Source organism: Lagopus muta, chromosome 6 (genome assembly GCF_023343835.1).
Source record: "Lagopus muta isolate bLagMut1 chromosome 6, bLagMut1 primary, whole genome shotgun sequence".
Lineage (NCBI taxonomy): Eukaryota > Metazoa > Chordata > Aves > Galliformes > Phasianidae > Lagopus > Lagopus muta.
The window spans coordinates 9,668,833-9,690,604 of NC_064438.1; the positions used below are offsets into that span (position 1 = coordinate 9,668,833).

Consider the following 21,772-nt stretch of genomic DNA (forward strand, 5'->3'; position numbering starts at 1 on the left):
GCAAGTAATTTTATGAATAAAATGAATGAGTAGTGCATATGTAGAAGAGTGAGAAGCCTTGTGCAGTTCTTTGAACTTAGGTGCCCCAGAAATGCTGGGGACCTGTAAGACTGCACAGTGTATGGCTCCCTTGCTATTCCCTATGACAGATGGCTTGCTTGGGTACAAGCACTCGAGTGTTACTTAGTCTGAGTTCCATCTATCTGGCTCCCTTTTCCTGCCCGTGTATTGCCATTGCTTCTTACTTCTTGCCTCTTGAGGGGTGTGGTGTTTGTTCCCAAATATTCCCCGCAAAGGCAGTTGATCTCCCTGTTCTTTATACTGTAAGATAAATCAGTAAGATAAATCACTGTATTTTGTGCGCAAGCTCTAGAATACAGGAAATGGGCACTTTGTCATTTGTGAGGTGCTGACACCACCTACCCTGGCCTCGTGGAGCCTGGGCTTTCAGCATCATTCTCTGGAGATGGCATCTTCTCTATGTGAGCACTGGCTCCTAATTTAGGCACAACATTTAAGGCCATTTAATGAGCCTTTTCCATTGCCATATAACCGTTACTTGTTTCTCCACTCTAAAAAGAAAAGATCCATTTCCCTCTTTTCTGCCATTTATAGAGAAGAGTCTGCCTGTTTTTTCTTTCCCCCCTCGATCTTGCTTTTCTCTCCTTTCTCAGCATGAGGCAGGCTTGCTGAATCTGCCTCTGCTTCCCATTTGCCACAGTGTGAGGGGCTGAACAGAGGAACGCTGTGTGCTGCCTCCAGACTTGGTGGGGCTGACTTGCAGAGCGTCACGGATGGAGGAACTGCAACGACTAGAGGAAACTCTTTGATGCTTAAGCTCAAGGCACTGCATTCCTCATGGCTTCTCTAAAAGTCCCTGGCTATTTCATCTGGTTTTTTTTCCCTTTTCCCCTACGGACAAATTGTTAAATTGCCTGTGAGACCTTCTGAAGATAAATGTCTCGTAGATGAATGTCCTGTGTTTACTCAGCAGTTTGGTACATAGAATTTGAGAGAATGGGAAACTTCAGAAGGCTGTAGAGGGAACTGATCAGACTCATCTGGGAACAGGGCTGGTGATCAGAGACATTAATTACCAAAAGTTTGCTATTCCATGTGACCATATTTGTTCTGGGGGTCTGATTCAGCTTTCTTTGAAGTCAGAGTTTGTCTGCTCTTTTCTTGTGCAGCACTTAGATCAGCCTCATCAGGACAAGTGTGGCCCTAGTGTGCAGTCTCTGTCCTTCTGGCATTCAATAGAGACATCCATATGGAAGAAACAAGAACATTACTTTGCTCTTTCATTGTAAATGTGTTTCCCTTTTACAGCAAATCCAAATGAATGCAAAGCCACTACAACATGCAGACTGTAAACATTCCTTGCCTTGGTCTCTGGGATTAGAGCAGTGATTGTGTTGAGGAGAAATGCAGTGATCAAAGCTGCAAACTTCTGGAACCAACTCAGCTATATGAAAGCCTTCCTCATTTTCATGTTGCAGCAGCAGCTGCCACCACTACCATTCCTCTGGTGTGGGACCCAAACCTGCTGGTAGCCACCTGTCCCCAGGCCTTCATGCCTATGGAAGGGTGTAATTATGTACTTAGATGGGGTTGACTGCTGTCCTAAGTCAGTTTAGGAAATCCACGTGCATCTCTTTTGCTTGCTTTCTAATCTTGGGTTTTTTGGGGTTCTTTACACTCAGAAGCCAGTTGGTTTCTGCTTCCTAGTGCTCTTTTTGCATGTATGATCTTTGTGTCTTATCCACCAAGAACAGTTTATAAACTAAATAATGATTAAAAAAAATAGTGACTATCTCAGGCTTGAAAACAGCTGAAGACCCACACAAATAAATAATTTCTTTTAGTTCACTGACTGAACAAAATATTTGGTTCAAATGACGAATCAGCAAAACCAGATTGATCAAGCTGTTTCAATGCCCGAAACTTCATGGAGAAAGAGGCTATTCTTTTTTTTTTTTTTTTTAAATTAAAAAATAAAAAAATAAAAATAGATGAGGCAAATTTAATCTGAAGACATCATTTAAAAAAAGAAAAAGAAAAAAAAAAAGAAAAAAAACACAAAAAAACAACAGAGATAATTTTATTTTTAAGTAAATGAGAACAATAAAATAAAAGTGTTACTGAATAGCAAGCCAAACTTCTGAAGAAAATCAGAAGGGTCTTTCCCTAATAGGGAAAGGGTTAAAATCCCTGTCGTGTCTCCACTGACCTCCACGTTACACTGAAGAGGAATTTGGCCTGAGCTTTTTTCTGGTAGAGGATCTGAGTCAGAAAAGCAGCCTCTGCTCTTGGTTTCTTACTCCTCCCTCTCCTCTCATCCAAGACTTCTCTTGGCCTGTTTCTAAGCTTAATATTTTATATCAATATTAGTATTGCTGAGTTTAGCTGGGTTCAAACAATTCTGCTTTCCGTGATGTCTTGGAAGGAGAATCGCCACAAACTTATAAACTGCTTTGTGTTTTAGAAAATATTTCTTTTCAGCTAATGAACTTGTTTCTCCTTGGGAGTTTGGATAGTAAGCAGACTAACGCAATACGATTTGTTTTCTCAAGGAAGCATATGTTTAATCACTGCCTAATGTAGCTGAGTATTTTGAAATCTGCTAATCCATTCTAAAATTCTTGCTTGACCTATACTTGACTTGGGCTTACAAGAAATTTTATTATGCGAGCGCAATCCATTTAGCTGTGAGTAAGTAAAAACACTTTGACTCTTGCTGTGATTATCGTATCTTGAGCTGCAGCATTTACAAGTAACGATTACTGTGCAATATCTATTTGTTTTTCTTTCTGCAGGAGTTAATCTGTTCCATAGTCCTGTAAGGATGTACATGGCTTTAAACTGTTTTTAAGAATATTTGTTGCTTCACATTTGTTCTGTTCATTTTGTTCATCAAAAGGTCTTTCTTTTGCATACCTCATGCACCTGAAGACATTCTTTCCACGCAGCATGTGGACAGACTATTGATAGTGCAGCCTCTAAAATCAGATTCCCTCTGGATGAAATAATAGCTTGTGACTGCCAACTCAAACATTCTTCAAGAGCAGCAGTCATTCAGGCCTCTAATTAAAACAATGCTAAAGCATTCAGTCTTTCCTTATGTTTGACTAGAAATCTTAGTATGATGCATTGCTGAAGCAAAACTGTATTTTACTTGTAACACGTGAATGTGTGAACTTGCTAAGTGAAAGCTCTTATCACTGTAACTGATGAATCAAGCAGTCCTGTAGTTCAGTAAAGTAGAAGGCACAAACTGGTTTGGTTTTCTTCTGTGCAACCAGGAAATACAATATTCTGTCTAGAAAAAAGAAACTGATAGTCAAAAGGGTATTAATATGAGCCTTGCTCTCACTGAAAATAACTGTACCTCGGCTGTCACCTCTGTAGAAGTGGTGAATATTTTCTGGAACAGTGTGAAATGCAAACCATACCGTAGTTTTCTGTCCTCAATTTTTGATTAATACAGTATGAAATAAAGCCTGGATTTCTTCTAAAGCTTATACGTAATTGTTTGAATTGTGATATAAATTCTACTAAATGCATGAGTTCTATAGTCATCTTCAGATAAAACTACAAAAACCAGCTTGTCCAGAATCTTTGAACTTCCTGCATGTTTCACATTTCTGCAAACTCAAGATTTGAATTTGAGCAGATGATTTTATTGGGATGATTTTCTAGGTAAGGTGGAAGAAAAACAGAAAACTGGAAGGGCTCTGTGTTTGAAAAGCCTGAAGTTCTATGCCAGTTGCTGATTATGTTCTGTCTAAAGAAGGGGACGCAAAACTTTCATTTTATTGATGGTGTTCATTCAACTTTGTGCTTCTTAGTTTGGTGAGAGGTTTACTGAGTTCAGAATTCCTGCAAAGATGATGAGTTGCTCTACCAATCCTTAGATGGAAATGGCTGCTGAAGAGTCTTGGATCTCCCTTCAATCCATACTGTAAATGTTGTTTCTGGTTTTCAAAGGCTGAAAAGACAAAGATGGCAGAATGCTTTTAAATTTATTTCTCATTTGTCTCATAGTTAGTGGTCAACTGATCAAACCTCTCTATATTACTGGTGGGATGAATGCCCCTCCAGGAGATACTAATTTCACATTAGTTGAAAAGAATGTCTGCTTAGCTAGAGGGCATGATGTATTTTAAACAACACTTTGAGGATGCAGTATGTTTGGTGCAGAAATTCTTCCCTCATCTTCTACATTTTCCAATCTTCTGTATCTTCTACATCTTCCAATCTTCTCTCTTGACACTGCTGAGCTAAAGTGCTTATTCTTTCTCTGCCTGCTCTCTGAGCAGAGAGAAAAGTGAAAGTAGCATCGAATAAAAGTTGTCTTATCATGTGTAAGGGTGGTATGGTGAGAACAGTTATTTATTGCTGTTCTTTTCACCCTGTGAGTGGCTGCTATAGATTTGTAAAATCTACCGATATACTTTAACATAGTTATGTGCCTTAGTTTTTATATATCAATAAATTCTGAACAGCTGCAGATGCTCAGAAGCACATCTTGTGAAATCTTTGCATTTTATTAAAAAAAAAAAAAAAAAGTAAAAAAAAAAGTTGTCTTCATAGCCAAGTTTTCCTCCAAATACTTCCAGCTGCAGTGAGAGGGATGAGTCATGCTGAAAGCTGAGCAGCTTTTCTAAAAGTTTTTCACTTGGTTCACATGACTATTTTTTTTTTTTTTTTAATTTTGCATTCCTTTCTGTTTTTCTTTTCTTAAAAAAAAAAACCAAAAAACGTGAAGGAGAATCATCCAAGGAAAACCCGTATGAGGATGTGGAGCTGAAAGGCCGTCACGCGGGCCGAAAATCCCATCAGCTCTCCGAGAACTCCCTAGATTCTTTGCACAGGATGTGGACTCCGCAGGACAGGAAATACACATCACCTCCCCAGGTAATGCACGGCGTCACAGGGCGCGAGGGCACATTTCTTTCTGCACTTGAAAGCTTGTTTAAAGCTGTTGCAAGAGAATCAATTGTGGCGGAGGAGGAAGAGCAGCTGTACTGAATGAAAAAGAGTATCTGGAAAACGAGTGCAATCAAATCCATAAATTGCTGCTGCGAGTGCTCTTGGCAGCTGCAATCGGGAGTCTCAGTGCTGCACTGAAGAAGCTGGTTGCTGTTTGGAGCAGTCCTGACGAGCTACGGCCAGATGAGTTTAAGCAGAACCCTCTGCCAGCTGTTTGAGGAGCTGAATCTGGCCCTAAATCTTTTGTGTAGGTTGCGCCTCTTTGAGAACGACCTCAATGTTTGCTGTGGGGTTTTTAGCAGGATGGGAGGGAGAGGTCAGCTTCTTAATCTTTCCCATGTATTGTTACATGAGGCCTATTGTGACATGTTAATATGAAGTATGTAATGTGGCATGGCTTCCTGTAAGATGCAGAAGGCCAAGTATACCCTTTTACTCCCCCTCCCAGTGAAGAAATGAATAATAACATAATCAGAAAAACCAGAGTGCCTGCATTCAACAAAGCTGTATAAGCCGTGTTGGCAGCATAAAATAAAACACCTGCAGACTTTCTGTTTTGTGGTGAATTTTCCAAAGCAGTGTGTTTGCTGTGAAAGCTATGAAATGCCAGGTTGCTTTGTTGTTTATGGGATCTTTGTGTTCATAAGGAGAAATATAAATTTATCGCACGCTTAATTTTCAGATTTGAAACCTCTTTTAAAGGAATTTTTGTTTTGCACTGAATCAACAGAAAATTTGCATTTTAATGACAGGGCACAAGAGTCTACTTTTTTGTCACATAAACTGACCTAGAACAAAACAAAATATATTTTCTTTTGCTATATTTGGGTGCACATGGGACCACAGTCCTAGAGATAAAAGTATTACCAAGATTCTTAGCATACTCCTGGCTCATCATCTGTAAAACAGAAGTGTTTTCTGCTAAGCTACTGAAAAGGGAGCAAATGGGAAGTGACCTCTGGAGGTTCCTTTCAACCCCAATGATTCTGATTTTGTGAATAGAGAGTATAAAGTGAGTGATCAGGCAGAGTGAGGAGAAAGATAATTTTGTAGTGAGAGACATAGTACAAAGAACAATTATTTTGGGCTGTACCCTGTGTATTAACAGTAGTTGTGGTAGCATTTAAGCCATCCAAAAGGATGAACCATATAGGTCCATGGTAGTAATATGCTGTTTACTCTTCTGTGTTTTACAAAGGGAGACCAAAGAATTTATGGATTACAGTGACTTCTGTAAGATTTATCAGTAAATAAGTATTCTTTAGTATCTATGCAACAGGGCTCTTTATTCTGGTAGCTTCTTTTTGCAGTGCTGACAGGAGTTTTCATTAGTGCCATAATTGTGGTGTCATTCTGTTGATTGGTAGAGCAAAGGGACGCTAAGGGCAGGTCAGCTATGAACCTGGGTAATTCTTCAATGACCAAAAATAGAACAGTCCCAATTTCCTGAAAAATGGCAGCTTTGGCAACAATTTATCAACCAGTTTTTCCAGCATAGCAACATAGCTGGGTTAGCAACATGACTTCAGATGATAAACAAGGCAGAAGGGATAAGAAAGTCAGCAGGCTTTCACCAATCACCTCCCAAAGTGTTTCTTTCATTGAAGTATAGTCTGCTGTAGATTTTCCTGGCATGCAGACCTGTGGTAAGCAGAGACCTCAAACACTGGCTTGTGGTAATTTTGAATCCCGTGGTGACTTCTCCTTTCCTGTTTGTTATTTCCAATTCTTTAAGTCATGAGCTGCAAAAAGGATGTCTTATTGATGACATTCTCTTTGTGATGCAAAACCCACACATGCAGAGACACCCTACACTTAATTCCAGATCATATGGCCCTGTGATGGGTACACCCTCCAATTATTACAAATGGGATATTTACTACTGCAGGTGTACTGTTGTTATCTCTGCTGATAGGACATCAATGAATGCCAGCTGCCAGCTGTTCAAGAAAATGGTTCTTTTTTAAGGCATGTTGCTGTAAGGAGATATGTAAAGGACTGTGTGGTGGACAGTCAGGGTGAGGTGCAGAGTTATGGAGGAAAACCCTTTCTGTCTTTCACTTGCATCACAGGGAAGCTGGGAAGAGAACCCTACGACTTGACCCTGTCAGCCTGCAATTAACCTTCCCAAGAAGTAGGCAGAGCTGCTCTGAGATCTGCTCCAAGAGACCCCCAGTTTTTTGAAGATAGATGCTTCTTGGTATTTAATCCTGTCAGTGAGATTTTGCTTTCCTGCTGCAGTAATAACCAATTTGTCTTTTAAAGTAAATTCCTTGGGTAGGCAGGACAGACTTGTAATAGGATCTTTGCATATTAACAGATCTCAAAACAACTTTGACACCATGGAAATACAGCAAGCTTGATTTCCTACTTTCTCAGGAATAAAATAGCAGCTTCAGTGTAGTCACTCTTGATTTTCACCACTGTGAGAGAGATCAGGCTCATCATATCAGTGTTTTGATGTCAGCCAAACTTTAGGTTAGGTTTGAGCACTTATAGCGTTGATGTGATGTGGGTACATGGAAATTCAAAGCCAGATGCAGTTTATTGTTTTCTTTGAAATTTAGATAAGGTTATTGACCCCCATCTCTTCAGTTGGACCTTCACCCCTCTTTTTGCACGTACTCTGCAGAGATGTGGCTCACCTGGCATGATGCATTTATGTAGCCACCACTCATGCGCAGAGCTTCTTCTGCACTAAATGTTGCTGAGAAGGGGAAGAACTCAAGCTGTTTTTGTTCCCACAGCTACCTTCAAAGCCCAGCAGCCAGTCTCTGCGTGTTGGGAACTGGTCAGAAAGGAAGAGCCACCGCTTACCACGGCTACCCAAGCGGCACAGCCACGATGATATGCTGCTGCTGGCTCAGCTTGGCATTCCCTCCTCCCCCACCAGCCTTAATGAGGACAGTCTGAGTACTGCAAGTGAGCTGCTGTCTACACGCCGGGCCAGGAGGATCCCAAAGGTACTGGCAGGGTGATCTTGTCCCAACAAATGGTGCTCTGGTTGCAAGGCTTCAAATACAAGCCTTATGCTTGGGGATAGGTCACCTGCCTGAAAAAACCTGCAATTTTCTATCCAACATGTAGCCCTTACTGAAAGCTCTTTTTCTTGGTAGACAAAATATATTCCTTTTTACACAGACCCCAACCGTGAAAGTCCCTTCCCTAGGAGTGAGTAACTCTGCACTTTGTTTGCACGTGCAAACATTGGACTGCCATCCTTGCAAAGAGTTTCTGCATTTATTTACAACTTGCCCCATCCTCATAACCCTGTTGTCTTTATTTGAAGTGAGAAATAATTTTCTACTTGTCAGGGAGTTCAAACTTTCCAACTCAAAATGAGATGTGTAAGAGAAAAAGCAGAAACTAACTAGCAAAAAAACCCATCCCAATAAACCAAACAACAAATCAACCAGAAAGACCAGCCAGACCTTCTCTAGTACAATAACAATAGAGGGAACAGGCAATGTGTTCACTGTTGGTCTGCGCAGAGTCAGCTTTTATTGTATATTCAACTCTTTTCTACTCTTTTTAGAGAGTGTATTTTAAAGGATGCAGCTGTAAATATTGTGAGTGGATGGAGATTCTTATGTTCCTGTCGATTAAACAAAATTCTGACTCAGCCAGAAGCAATCAAAAGGAAGGAAGTTAATTTAATGTCCTTACTATTTACTATAACTTTATTTTCATGAGATACACTATTCTACTACACCTATGAGCATACATCTGTGGAGGAAGTTACAGAGTAACTTACAGAGTAGCATACTTCTTGGTTTTCAGTAAAACTTGGGAAGTTTGGATGTTACTTTTGTACCCAACTTTAAAATTTGTTGCATTCAGGGAATAGATATTCTGCCCATATGAAATTATATTTTAAGTATATGAATGTTCAGAATTTTATCAGAAATCTCACAATTATTTCTACTTTTGACAGCTCTAGCTCCTAGAGTCTCGTATTACTGGATAATCTCACATTTTTATTGAATAAATATTAGTTATTAGATAAAAACCTCTTATCTGAGAAATAACTGTTCTGCATCACTACCCTGTGCCTCCACAGATGCAAAACGTAAAGGGAAGATAACAGGAATGCTTTATGAAACCATATCCAAATGCTTAAAAAAAACCTGGACTTCACTCACTGCTGTGCAGGTTTCACTATCGGTGAAACAACCCAAGCAAACAAAGCACTGGGCAGCCCTGTGAAGGGAGCACAATATTTCAGCAAGACCTTTCATAGGATGGCCTCTGTTCTCTCCTAGGACTGATTTTGATTTAGTTATGGTTAGCTCCTCTGATTTGCTGCCCCAGCTCCTTTGGGATTCTCCCACTGCTATCTGTGCATCATGTACCCAGCCACTCTTGGAACTCTTGGAAATGGAGGGGAGGGGACTTGTTTAGTTCTTCCTGTGCTTGGTAGAAGTATAAAAAGAATTTATGCAGTAAATGTAAAATTTACCATGAAAATTAGGTATGTATTTCAATTAACACTCCTGATAAAACATAGCCGGCATGATTCAGCTGTTGGAAGAACTGAGTGAAAATTTGTTCCAAATCTGTGCTCTGTTGCTGACTTTCTCCTCCGTCTACATCAAATTAGTTTCTCACTCTGTTTCCCTCTTAAAGCTGAGGTAAAACAGCCTTTGCAAATTGAACTATACTTCTATGAGTAAAGCTGCTATGGAATGAAATAAACTGTTACTGACTCATTAGGTCATTATGAAGATTAATTGCTTCGTATTCATGACTCTTCAGAAATTATAGTATATTGTTTAATTACTAATTTTTGGTAATCCCAATCTCTTGTTAAAGTCATTAAACATGAATATTTTCCATTATCTCAGATTATTTTGGATAGAAGATTGTTATCCATGTTAGCCCTGTGAAAGGAAGTCATAAAGATGATTACCAGGAATTAAAATTCTGGCTGCTGCTGGCTTTAGCCAGCACCACAGCCAATTTCAAAATAATGTTGTAGATAAGATTGGAGAAAGTAAATGCAGCACCCCTGAAGGTCAGTAAGGACAGCACAAGTTGGAAGGGGGTGGGAGGAATCCATATGGGCCAAATCCTCAGCTGATATAATAGGGCTTCAAAGCAGCACAGTACTCTGTTAAGTGTAAAGGCTTTAAAAACCTAAGGCCAGCTCTTTCTCCAAGAGAGAGAAATGCAGGGGATAATAGATGTCTTTGAACACTCAGTCTCATGGTGATTTTACTGCAAATGTCTCACTCGTTTTTGAAAATAGGATCTTGATTCTGGAGTTCTCTGTTTCTGAAAATATAACTATAGGCAAGGTAGTGAGATGCAAAAAGTGATTCAAGCATATGGGATGTAAAAACAGAGAAAAGCCCTTTGAGCTGATAAAGATTTTAGGGCACCTAGTTAGTCTGTCATCCACTGTCAAACTGTTTGTTTGGATCGGTTAATTAATTAAGTTTCCTAGCAGAAAAGTGATTTGCCTTACTGGTTGTTCTCTTTCTCATTTTCCAGCTTGTCCAGAGAATCAATTCCATCTACAGTGCAAAAAGAGGAAAAAAACGATTGAAGAAACTTTCTATGTCCAACATCGAGACTGCATCCCTGAGAGGTGCGACACACACACCATAGTTAACTGAATCCATTTGATTGTTGCAGAATTAACAGATTTCCTTCTGTTCACATCTGCTCCAGGTTCAACTTTGTTCAGAGCTTTCTGCTGTAAAAGACGATAATTTTTTCTTGTGAGAAGAAAAAAAATGGGAATGAGCTAAAAATAAATCAGATTTTCACTGTTGTCTATTAATCTCCTGACCATCTAGACTCACCCAGCCTGTTGTTTAGCTCAGATTTTTAGTGGTTTATGTCTGGAAGTTTTTTCCAAAATTTGCAATTTTAACTCTATAATTCTTAATTCTATATTTTTTCCTGGCATGAACGTGTGAATATAAGCTCTGCCTGCAATTCAGATTCTTACTGGAAAAGCGTGGTTCCAGAAGGAAATTCAGGCTGTGTTTGTAGTATGATGAAATTTTAATGTGACAGAAACACATCTTATTGTAAAGTTACTTTTGCATGGTACTTTCACTCAGTCTGATCAATTCTGCCAATTGAAAATATTACTCAGACAAGGTTCAAAAGGCTTCCCTTGACTTCTCAAGTACATAACTGTATTAAAAAAAAATTGCAAGTTAGAAAAAGAATCTGAATGGTTTACAGAAATTGGGGTTCAGTGCAATGATTTTCTACAGTGGAGAATTAATTCTATGTTTTCATGAAGCTTTTATTCTCAAGCAGAATTGTAATTTATTCTAATGGAAAAATAATCACTCAAACTGTTTATTTCAAGATCTTTGAAAGTTCCAGAGTGTCTGGATCACAAGGTTCAGTCTGTGATGTGTTTTTCCCCAGTTTCTCCACAGTAAATTGAGTTCATGTTTGCTTTGGTTTTGCATTAACTGATGCTTTATCTCCTTTCCAGATGAGAACAGTGAGAGTGAGAGTGACTCAGATGACAGGTTTAAAGGTAAGAGGTCAGACTTCAGTACCTTCTAATCAGACACTGTCACAGACTGTCAACACATAATCTCCTACTACTGAGCACTGTTCCTGGCCATAATGTGTATATTTTCCTTCTTGAATTATGTTAACTTTATTATTGCAGAGCTAACAAAATTTACAACACAGGAGTATGAATGTAGAAAGCATAGACAGAAAGAACTGTGAGGATCTAACAAGGATGTGGCCACTGCGTCCTATAATAAGAACAGGACCTTTGATAGGTTTGCTGTGTTGGTCACTTCATGGATGCTTCTGTTTTCCAGAATAGCTACCAGGTGCAAACTTAGAGGAATGAGATTGGATATATAAGCTCTCTTCTTATTCATACACTGCTTTAAGTGCTAACTGCTAACTGCAGTTGGAGTCAAGGTATTGGGTATGATCCAGCCTAGCATTTCATATATTCTTTCATAGGTATACAGTCTGCAAATTATAGAAATTCATAGAATTTATAGATGTTATAGAACTTACAGGACATCTAGGATATATGTTATAGAATTTAGAGAGTTTATAGAAATTTATTCCAGAGTTCTAAAGGAGCAGGCTGAAGTGGTTGCCAAACTACTCTCCATCATATTTGAAAAATTGTGGCTGTCAGGCCAAGTCTGACAAGTCCCCAGCTACTGGAAAAAGAGAAACTTCACTCCTGTATTCAGGAAAGGGAGAAAAGAAGACCCAGGGAACTACAGGCCGGTGTGCCTCATGTCTGTGCCTGGGTGGATCATGTGGTGCAGATTCTCCTGAATGAGATGTTAAAGCACATGCAAGATAAGGAGGTGATTTGAGACAGCTAACATGACTTCAGTAAGGGCAGATCATGCCCAACCAACCTGGTGGACTTCTGTGATGGAGTGACTGCACTGATGGACAAAGGAAGGACTTGATGTTGTCAACTTGAATTTGTGCAAGGCCTTTGACATGGTCTTGTACCACATCCTTAGCTCTAAAAATCGGAGAGAGGTGGATTCAAGGCTGATCTATTAGCTGAATAAGGAATTGATTGGATGGTCATAGCCAGAGAGCTCAATGTTCAAGTGGAGACTGGACACAGGTGATGTCCCCCGAGGGACTGTCTTGGGACCAGTGCTCTTCAACATCTTTATCTATGAAATAGTGGGATTGAATGTAACCTCAGCAAGTTTGCTGATGACACCAAGATGAGTGGTGCAGCTGACAAAATAGAAGGAGGGGATGCCATATGGAAGGACCTTATTTGCTTGGAAAGTGGAAATCTAATGAGTTTTAAGAAGGCCAAGTGCAAGCTGCTACACTTGGGTCAAGGCAATCCCAGAGATGATTACAGACTGAGAGAAGAACTCCTTGAGATCAGCCCTGAGGAGAAGGACTTGCAGGTCCTGATGGATGAAATGCTGGTCATGATCCAACACTGTGCTCCTGCAGCCCAAAAGGCCAACAGCATCCGGGGCTGCATCAACAGGGGGGTGGCAGTAGGGAGAGGAACGTGATTGTTGCCCTTTACTCTGTACTTGTGAGGCCCTAACTGGAGTACTATTCAAGCCTGGGGCCCTCAGTATAGGAAGGATGTTCAGCCTGGAGAAGAGAAAGCTCCATGAAGACTTCATTGCAGCCTTCCAGTACTTGAAGGGAGCTTACAAGCAGGAAGGGGACTGACTTTTTACATGGTCTGATGGTGACAGGACAAGGGGGAATGGCTTAAACTAAAAGAAGGGAAATTTAGGATAGATGTTAGGAAGGAATATTTTTACTTAGATGGTGATGAGGTGCTGGAACATGCTGCCCAGAGAGAGTGTGGATGCCCCATCTCTGGAGTCATTCAAAGTCAGGTTGGACGGGATCCTGTCAGTTGGCAACCCTGACTATGGCAGGGAAGTTGGAGCTAGATGATCCTTAAGGTTCCCCCCAATGGAAGCCATTCTATGATTCTGTGAAATTCCTCTACCAGTGTGCAGTATCTGCACAAACTCCACTGAGATCAAGCCAGTGAGTCAGTGTCTCATATTCAAGAGACCTGATAAATGGAGAGAATTACAAAAAAAAATCAGATTTTATTACTAAAAATCTATCGTGTTGTTAGTAAGAGAGCTGAAAAAAAAAAAAAACCCACAGGAATGCAAAACTATTGTAATAAGATGAGGACAAAGCCTTCTTATCTATCTACTGCAGGTTTTTTTCTTGGGATTTGGCTTCCCTACTTGTGCAGTCAGATAATGATCCAAACTCTCTATCAAAATAATTTATAATTCTTGTGTTGTTGGACCAGTTGTATGCCAGCTGGTCATCAGAGCGGATTCTTTTATTTTTGCTGGTTAATTACTGCTGCTATGACATCTTATTTCCCTACTGCAAAGAGAAACATGCCTTTTGTGAACTGTGTCTACAAATATAACCTTATGGGATGGACGTGTGCTGCTAATAGTTTGACTGCCATTGCAGAGAGATCCTGCTGCGAAGAGGTGGGAAGAACATGCAAGCAGCTGTTTTTACTTAGTTTTTTTCACTTAATGCTGATCAGAACTGAGAGATTTGATGACACATCACTGCATCAGGGCTGTTCCCACAGAGTTGTGCTGCACAGTGACCGGTCACAGAACCATTTTTCGCCACATGCAAGTCAGGCCTGAGGTGAAGTGTCATCCTGGAGGTTCTAGTGCATTTGCATGCTGATGGAAGAGATTATAATATAGTCTTAGACGTGAAGAAAAAGCAGACCTTTGGCAGTGTAACAGTTATGAACAGCAAATGATTTCAGTGACTTAGTGTTGCATCACTTCACTACTTGGAGAGAGGTTTGATTTATGGGTGGAATTAGTGAGGCAGTACGAAGGCCTGATTTTGTAAGGAGAACATGCTTAGAATAACATGCTGGCAAACTGGAAGTCCTTTGTGAATGGCTGTGGCTCACACGTACACATTATACTCCCAGGTAATGATCTGTATCTTTTTTTTGGTCTTTTTAATGCTAGCTCATACCCAGCGCCTCGTGCATATCCAGTCAATGCTGAAGAGAGCTCCGAGTTATCGAACCCTGGAACTGGAGCTCATTGAATGGCAGGAACGGGAGTTATTTGAATATTTTGTGGTAGTATCACTGAAAAAGAAGCCCTCTAAAAATACTTACCTCCCAGAAGTGACATATCAGTTTCCCAAGGTAAAAGAAAAATTCTTACATACAACTTACTCTAAATGCTTTCTAAGATCCTTATTTTGCTAAAATCAATGATGAGAATAAGTGGGGAAATTAATTGAAATCTATTTCTTAATTGGATTCGATCATTCAATTTTCAGAATTTGTATAAAGAAAACAGCATTGAGAAGGTGGCAGAAAGCTTTCCCTATTTACAAAATCGTCATTTCCAGCGCTGCAGAGTTTGACCTGATTTTAGGTGCTTTAAATATTGTGTCTAAATTCAGTTTCTAAATATTTCCCTTTCAACTCCATTTAGCTCTGTCAGGGTTTGTTCCAAAACTCACTGAAGTCAATGGAAAGACTTTTGCTGAACTAGGGCTACTCTGGCAACAGAAAGAAATTTCAGATAGGAGTGCATTTTAATTGGACGTTGTGCAACAGGGAGTTTGGGTTAACTTAGGCAAACCAACAGTGATTATTTGTGTTGTACTAGCTTCTAAAAGCCTCTCTTGGGGTCATGCCTCACTCTGCCAAGCACCAGTAAGGAACCAGCTGATGGGCCCTTGCTCTTCAGAGCTCAACAGCAAGCCCCCGCCTCCCCTCAACTCCTGAGAGGTGCTGTGAAGCTGGCCCTAACAGTAACTGATTTAATTTCAATTCTTCCCCCCCACAGCTAGAAAGGCCAACCAAGCAAATGCGTGAAGCGGAGGAGCGTCTCAAGGCCATCCCTCAGTTCTGCTTTCCTGATGCTAAAGACTGGCTCCCTGTCTCTGAATACAACAGGTATATCCTCTGATGCTCCTCTGCCTCACAGTGCTGATGCAGTGCATCTGGAGCAACTGCAGGCTTGCCGATGCCCAATTATGGAAGTAGCAGTTTAAGTCTTGGCCACTTCAGGCTCAAGCAGCTGTATTTAATTTTTTTAGGTTCTCTATTATTTTTCTTCCCCATTCTGCCCAGCTCACCATCCTGTGTGGCTGAAAGGAAAAGATCCGAAGGTTCCTCTCATTGCTGAATCCAAAAATGCAAATGGGAGTATTTAAAATGAACCTTAAAAAGAACCCTGCCCACTACCTGTTCTCTCATGTACCCCAGAATGCTTACCTGATGTTGCATGGCACCTCTACTGTCTTCTTATGCTTATATATGAATGAATATATATGAGGAGAGGGTAAAGGAAGGGAGAGCCAGCCTTCCATTTTCTTCTTCATTTAAAAGAAACCTCAAAAATCTTTTTTTATTTTTCCCTGAATCAGTGAATCTGAACTTGCTGGTCTGATGATATAGTAGTAACAGAAGGGGAAGAGAGAAGAAATATCCCAAAATATGAAATGTCTTTTAAAGATGCGTGGCATGAGGTGTATGTAAATGAAATGTTCAGTGTGTGTCTTAAGGGACTTTCAACAATGGCAAGAAACTAGCATTCACCTAGGAATCACTGCAGCCAAAAATAAAATACACACGGAATGTTTTACTGGCTTAGGTATGATGTGTGTCACATAACCAGGTTATATTCAGTGTTGCTTGGCTGTATTACTCAATATTTTTAATCAGCTGAACAATGAAGTGTAGAACACACTGAAGTGTAGAACTCTGTGGACAACATTGCTGGAAGCAGCATGCAGATCTGCTTGCACAGCATTCCACCTCTTCTGCTGCTGCTCTGCTAGACAGATTTTCCAGGAGCCCATGTTTGTGAAATAAGATATCCCTATCATATTCTGCTATAATTGCATAAAGCCTGGCATCAAGAAGTGTTTTATATAATGCCATTTCAAACTTGCAAAGTAGCCAGGAGCGGTTATCAGCCAGTATGCAAATTCACAAACACATGGTGAATCTATTATTTTTAGATTAGCAAATGATTTCTAAGAGAATACCTAGGGTTCTCCCTTTAAAAACAAGGCACAGTCTAAAAGAGGATGTAACTAAAACATAAGGGATACACAGCATTTGAACACTGCTCTCAAAATCTGATTCTTACATTCCTTCTGCAGTGTGAAGATGCTGCTATGCCACTTAAATTCAGCACCTATCTCTTCTTATAAGAAAATAGCTAGGTTGTGCAGGACTGTGCAGACATCTTTACTCTTGATGGAATTTTGCCTCAGAGTATGTCCAGATGATTGACAGAGGGAGACAAGACCTTTCAGTGGGAACAGTCTATCATAGGATAAAGCGCTATTCTTTTTGACATGACCTACTTTCTACTTAGGCTGCAGTTCTGGTAGTAAGATCAGGACAATTTTCTTCCTTCTAGTGAGACTTTCTCTTTCATGCTGACTGGGGAAGATGGGAGCCGGAGGTTTGGCTATTGCAGGCGGCTGTTGGTAAGTACATCACCTTTATTTCAAACCGTGGAATTCTGTTAAACAATATCTCTAAACTGTAGTCTGAAATTTGGGGGTGTCTCCTGCTATTTTACTAGAAAACTGGGTTGCTCGCTCTGAGATTTGGAAGTGAAAGGACTATTAAAATAAGGCTTTGAAATGTCTGTCTGAATCAAATCCCATTCGTAGGAATGGGATCCCATTTCATAGGAATGTGGAAAATTTCTTCTGTGAGCATTTACCTTTCAAGTTCTTTATATCATGTGCTTTTGAACAGCAGCAGAAATACCACAACAGTGCAAGCAAAGGCAAACGTGGTATTTCTAAACATTTCTGAATAAAGTTTATTTCTTGTGCGACTGCTTACATCTCTAAAGCTCTCTGCCAGTGTTGCCTAAATAACTGCAGCATATCTGTGGTGCAGGCAAATATGCCACCCTGCTCAGTAGGGTGACAGTGGAGGGCAGCCCACAGTCAGCATTTTCTCAGGGCCACACAATAAGGTGATGCCTGTGACAGGAAGTCTAGGCTCTGAGGCTCCTTTTATGTCCTTGTGACCAGGGGTGATTAGCTGTTGGTAAGGGTACCCAGTCTGACCTGCTGCACAATTCTGTCTCGTCATGGAGCTCATCACTAGGGAAATAAAAGGGAAATAAACTGGTCACCAGATAAATTCAGAGCACAGAGCATGCTTATGTGTTGTGAGAGAAAGAAAACTGCACAAAAGACTTGCAAATTTCATTAAGCCAGGTGAAGCACAGTGTAAACAGGCTTCTGCTGCACATCTATGCATAACTACTGGGATGGCAGCAAGGCATACAGCCGTTGGCCATCCCTTCACTTGAATAGGGTTGCAATGGTGAGACAACTCGTGTACTATCCACATGTCAGTGGACTACACTTCGTTAGAGAGCTTATATGGATAGTAAATACCATAGGAACGTTTTACATACTTGTGCAAAATGAATTGATAACTCTCCCCTTTCCCCTTTCTTCCCTCGCTGTCATTACTTCCCATCTTTCCAAGCTGGCAGCACTTCCCTTCCATAGTTTTCGGAGGCTTCCAGTAGACAGAGCAACTTGCTGCCTTAGAACAGCATGCTCCATTCTGTGTGCTGCTGGCACCTGACCCTGTCCTCACTCAAGTCTGTGGCAATGCTCCTTGTCATGCAGATAACAGATGCTCTGTCTGGGAGGAATTGCTGTATATGGGTGCTCTATTTGTAAGAGATTTCACTTAAAGTAACAAAGCAGAAAGCTTGTTTATTAATTCTGTGGGTGGTATTTGCTATAGGTAGCATTGTGGAGGCTTGCTTACTGTGTGTGTCTAAGTGTGGAAGAGTGGGCCAAAACAACAGGGTTAGGAGATGATTCAGAGATAATGAAGTAGAGCAGCTAGAAAGTATCCTTGCTGATGTAAATAAGCAGAACAAGATGTAGTGCAGCAGTACAATTTTTAGTGTGTCTGTTGTTATTTAAAAGGATAATAAGGTATATTCAGAAAATGTTGACTAGAATCAAATTTTGAAATGTATTCCCTCTACCATAGAAGGGCAGTTTAAGGCTTTCATAGTTCTGAAAATATCAGCGAGTTTGGAATCATGCACAGAACTTACATTTGTGACATGCAAAGCAGTTGATCCTGGATCAAAATGAGACTGAAATAAAAGCCACAATGAAAAGATGTATCAGACTCCTAGCAGGTTAAACTGTTTATATGCCAGAGGCTTGGGCTCTAAAACAGATCTTTGTGTTTAAGTGTGTAACTTCCTGAGCAATTTCTGACAAGGTCCAGAGTATCTGCTCTGAGGAGTCCCATTCCCAACATGTCAAACACAACCACCCTAATTTGGGAACTACAAAAAGTTTTCAGCAAACACAGTGTATAAGAAAGATGGGGTCGCATTGCTCAGTATAGAACTGTAACAAAATCCTGACTTCAATGTAAGCCAACAGCTGCAGGGAGGATTCCTTAGAAAATATTCCCCAGCCTGAGGGGTGCTCATAATATTAGCTGGAGTTTCTCACATCTTCTGGAGAACTTGGCAGTTGTTGGCAGTAGGCTCCGTGGAACCATAGAATGATTTGGGTTGGAAGGGACCTTTAAGATCATCTAGCTCCAACCCCATGCTATAGGCAGGGATGCCTCCCACTAGACCAGGCTGCTCAAAGTCCCATCCAGCCTGGCCTTGAATGCTTATAGGGAGGATGGTCAGAAGCTTCCATGGTCAAATGGACCAACCCATCCAACCCTGTGAGGTAGCGCCCAGCTTACTGCTTGTGCCTTTTTGCAGAGTTAGGTGTTCTGGTGCCTCTGCTTAGAAAATAATTACTTTTTAGCTACTGAACTTTCTGCTATCCTAGTTCTTCTTCGGTATGTTGACATATGAACAAACTGTCCCACTTTTCTGCCTTTGGATTTCACATTTTTCCAGACCCTTTTTCTGCCTATGTGTGTATCCGAAGTCCTGCCAAAAGTACCTCAAGGGATACAGTGACAATTATGTTCTGTTTGTATAGCAAATCCCGTACAGTATCCCTTTAAAATGTATTTATATTATTTTGTTTCATTTTTGAAGCAGGATTAGAATGGAATGTAACCTATTGTACTACTGCAAACAATCTGCACTTTCATAGATAGCATGAAGTTTTTCCAGTTACATTTTGCTACCTCCAAGGCAGTATTGTAGCTGCTTTCCTGGTGACTTGATACCAGAAGTATGCAACTTCATATAAAGGCAGATAGGTCGATATACTTGAGATATTACATATCTCTACTATTCCACTTTACTGCAAATAAGACATTCTTCCATATTAAACCAGGTTAATTTTACTTTCCTTTCCATGCTTCTTTCCATCTATTTGCCAGGCTCGTTTCTGCGGCTGTGTCTGGGCTGTGGCTCGGTGATAATTTCCTGTCAGCAGCAAAGGTTATTTGAGCAGTTCCTGCTGAAGGCTCAGTTTCACCTCACAGCTCACTCCCTTCCTTGGTGGGCATTGCAATACCTCAGTTGCTATGGGGCTGGGGAGAAAGGGAGAGCAATAGCACCCTGTGGAGAAGGAACAAAAGGGAGAATGCTGTAATGGGAGCTGGAATGCATCTTGGGCTTTACTGCAATGGGAGTTGCTGAGAAGTGCTAGTTCCAGTCAGACAATACTGGAATCTGAGTTACTGCATCCTTAAAACAACGTCCTGCTATCAGCTGCCATAGAAGGCAGCTGGTTCATGGGAACAGTAGGAAGCACACCTTCCTAGCACATTGGGCAGTTGTCTGAGAAGACTTCTTTCTCAGAATAGAAAGTTTGATATCAGGATTTTCTGGCTGTTAACTTTGTACTTGCAGAAATAGACACGTCTTTCACCCTATCTTACCTCTCTCTTCCCTCTCACATAAAAATGCTGCCTGGGGCACTTTTCTAGGCTAAGACAAGTGAGTCCCTGGAGTCAGGGGAGAAGCAGATGCCTGAGCAGAAAGTGTGTACGTTAAAACATGAAAAGCAGTCTTTAGGTGAAACATCCTGCATTTGCTCGAGCAGGAGAGAGGCATTTGTTACACTGTGGAAGCAACTCTTGGGATGCAGATTAACATCTATGGAGCTGAGAAGAGCTCACTGGAAAAGCATTTCTTCCTGTTGCCATGTTCCCTCCATCCTGCCTTCCCTCGAGCATGTTTGACAGTGTACACTGAGTGCTCTGGCGTTAGAGTTTGTGTTTCACATATAACGATAAGACTTTAACATGAGTTTCTGGATTTAAAACACCGACAGCTTTTTCATGGTCTGTGTTTGGATTGGCCCTAGCTGGAAACCAAAGCTGCTGCAGAAGCTGGCTTGTGACTCTGATGGAATAACTTCAGGCTCCCAACACTTGAATTTGTTTTTGAGGAACATCTCTGGTTGTGAATTTCTGGCTCCTATTAGCTGGACATCACCAGCCTGCCTCATGGGATTTCCCTTCTTCATCTTCATGTTTCTCTGTTTAAGGTTTTTGGATTGAGTCTGCATCTCACATTCTTCAAGACAGACCTAGAGCCAAGCAGAATGTGTCTTTTTTCACAGTCCTGCAGAAAGGAATAGAGACTGTGCACTGTGTGCATTTACTTTGCCATTTAGAGTATATATCATCTCTGTTATATGATCACTGCCTTAATTACTGTGAATTGCAATTGGAGCATCCACAATTCTGATCTCAAAGACAGCCCAGGATGCTAGAGGCTTACCCAGAGCTAACGCATGTGCTTTAAAAAGGCAAAGAAGCTGTTGTGTGTTTGTCATGTTCCTTTTTCTCTTGGCCTGGCCTGGGACAGCCCTTACTTTTTCCTCAGCTTTTACTGGTAATGCTCTCTGGAGGATTATTCAGAAGGTCTCAGTAAAGATATCTTGGCTCACCCTGGGAGGAAGGGGTATAGCCCCTCTGGAGTCTTCAGGTTGATGTTAGTCTGTTTTTTTCCTTCTCTTCTACTGCTTTGAGATGGAATGTAGGACCGTGTTGCATGTTTCTCTTCCGTGATGTTTGGTAGGTCTGTTTTAGCTGCATTCCCCCTCCACACAGGGTGTCTTCAGATAGATGGAAAGGCTGGAAGAAGTGCAGGAGGAGAAATATTACCATTGATCCCTACTGCTTTGGTTCCTATGATGTCACCACACTGGTACCAGTGTTCCTCAGTTAATTCTGGAGCCAGGAAAGCAGGAGCTTTTTTGTCTCTCTTTAAAGCCCCAAACCACTGAGTTAGGTGTCTGAGTGGCTGGTGGGACTGGGAGATCATCTCTGAAGACATCTTCTGGATTTCAAGCACCTGGG

At 40.9% G+C, this 21,772-nt stretch overlaps 1 protein-coding gene across 7 annotated transcripts in view; it reads left to right on the forward strand.

The window, feature by feature from the left end:
• Positions 1–21,772, forward strand: part of DENND2B (DENN domain containing 2B) — a 153,540-nt gene that overhangs the window by 102,807 nt on the left and 28,961 nt on the right. For all 7 annotated transcript variants that reach the window (XM_048947408.1, XM_048947415.1, XM_048947410.1 and 4 more), the window contains 7 exons: positions 4,769–4,917; positions 7,740–7,955; positions 10,486–10,582; positions 11,453–11,497; positions 14,478–14,662; positions 15,315–15,424; positions 16,902–16,971. In XM_048947408.1, coding sequence (XP_048803365.1) covers positions 4,769–4,917; positions 7,740–7,955; positions 10,486–10,582; positions 11,453–11,497; positions 14,478–14,662; positions 15,315–15,424; positions 16,902–16,971 — 872 coding nt within the window. The remainder of the gene's footprint in view (positions 1–4,768; positions 4,918–7,739; positions 7,956–10,485; positions 10,583–11,452; positions 11,498–14,477; positions 14,663–15,314; positions 15,425–16,901; positions 16,972–21,772) is intronic.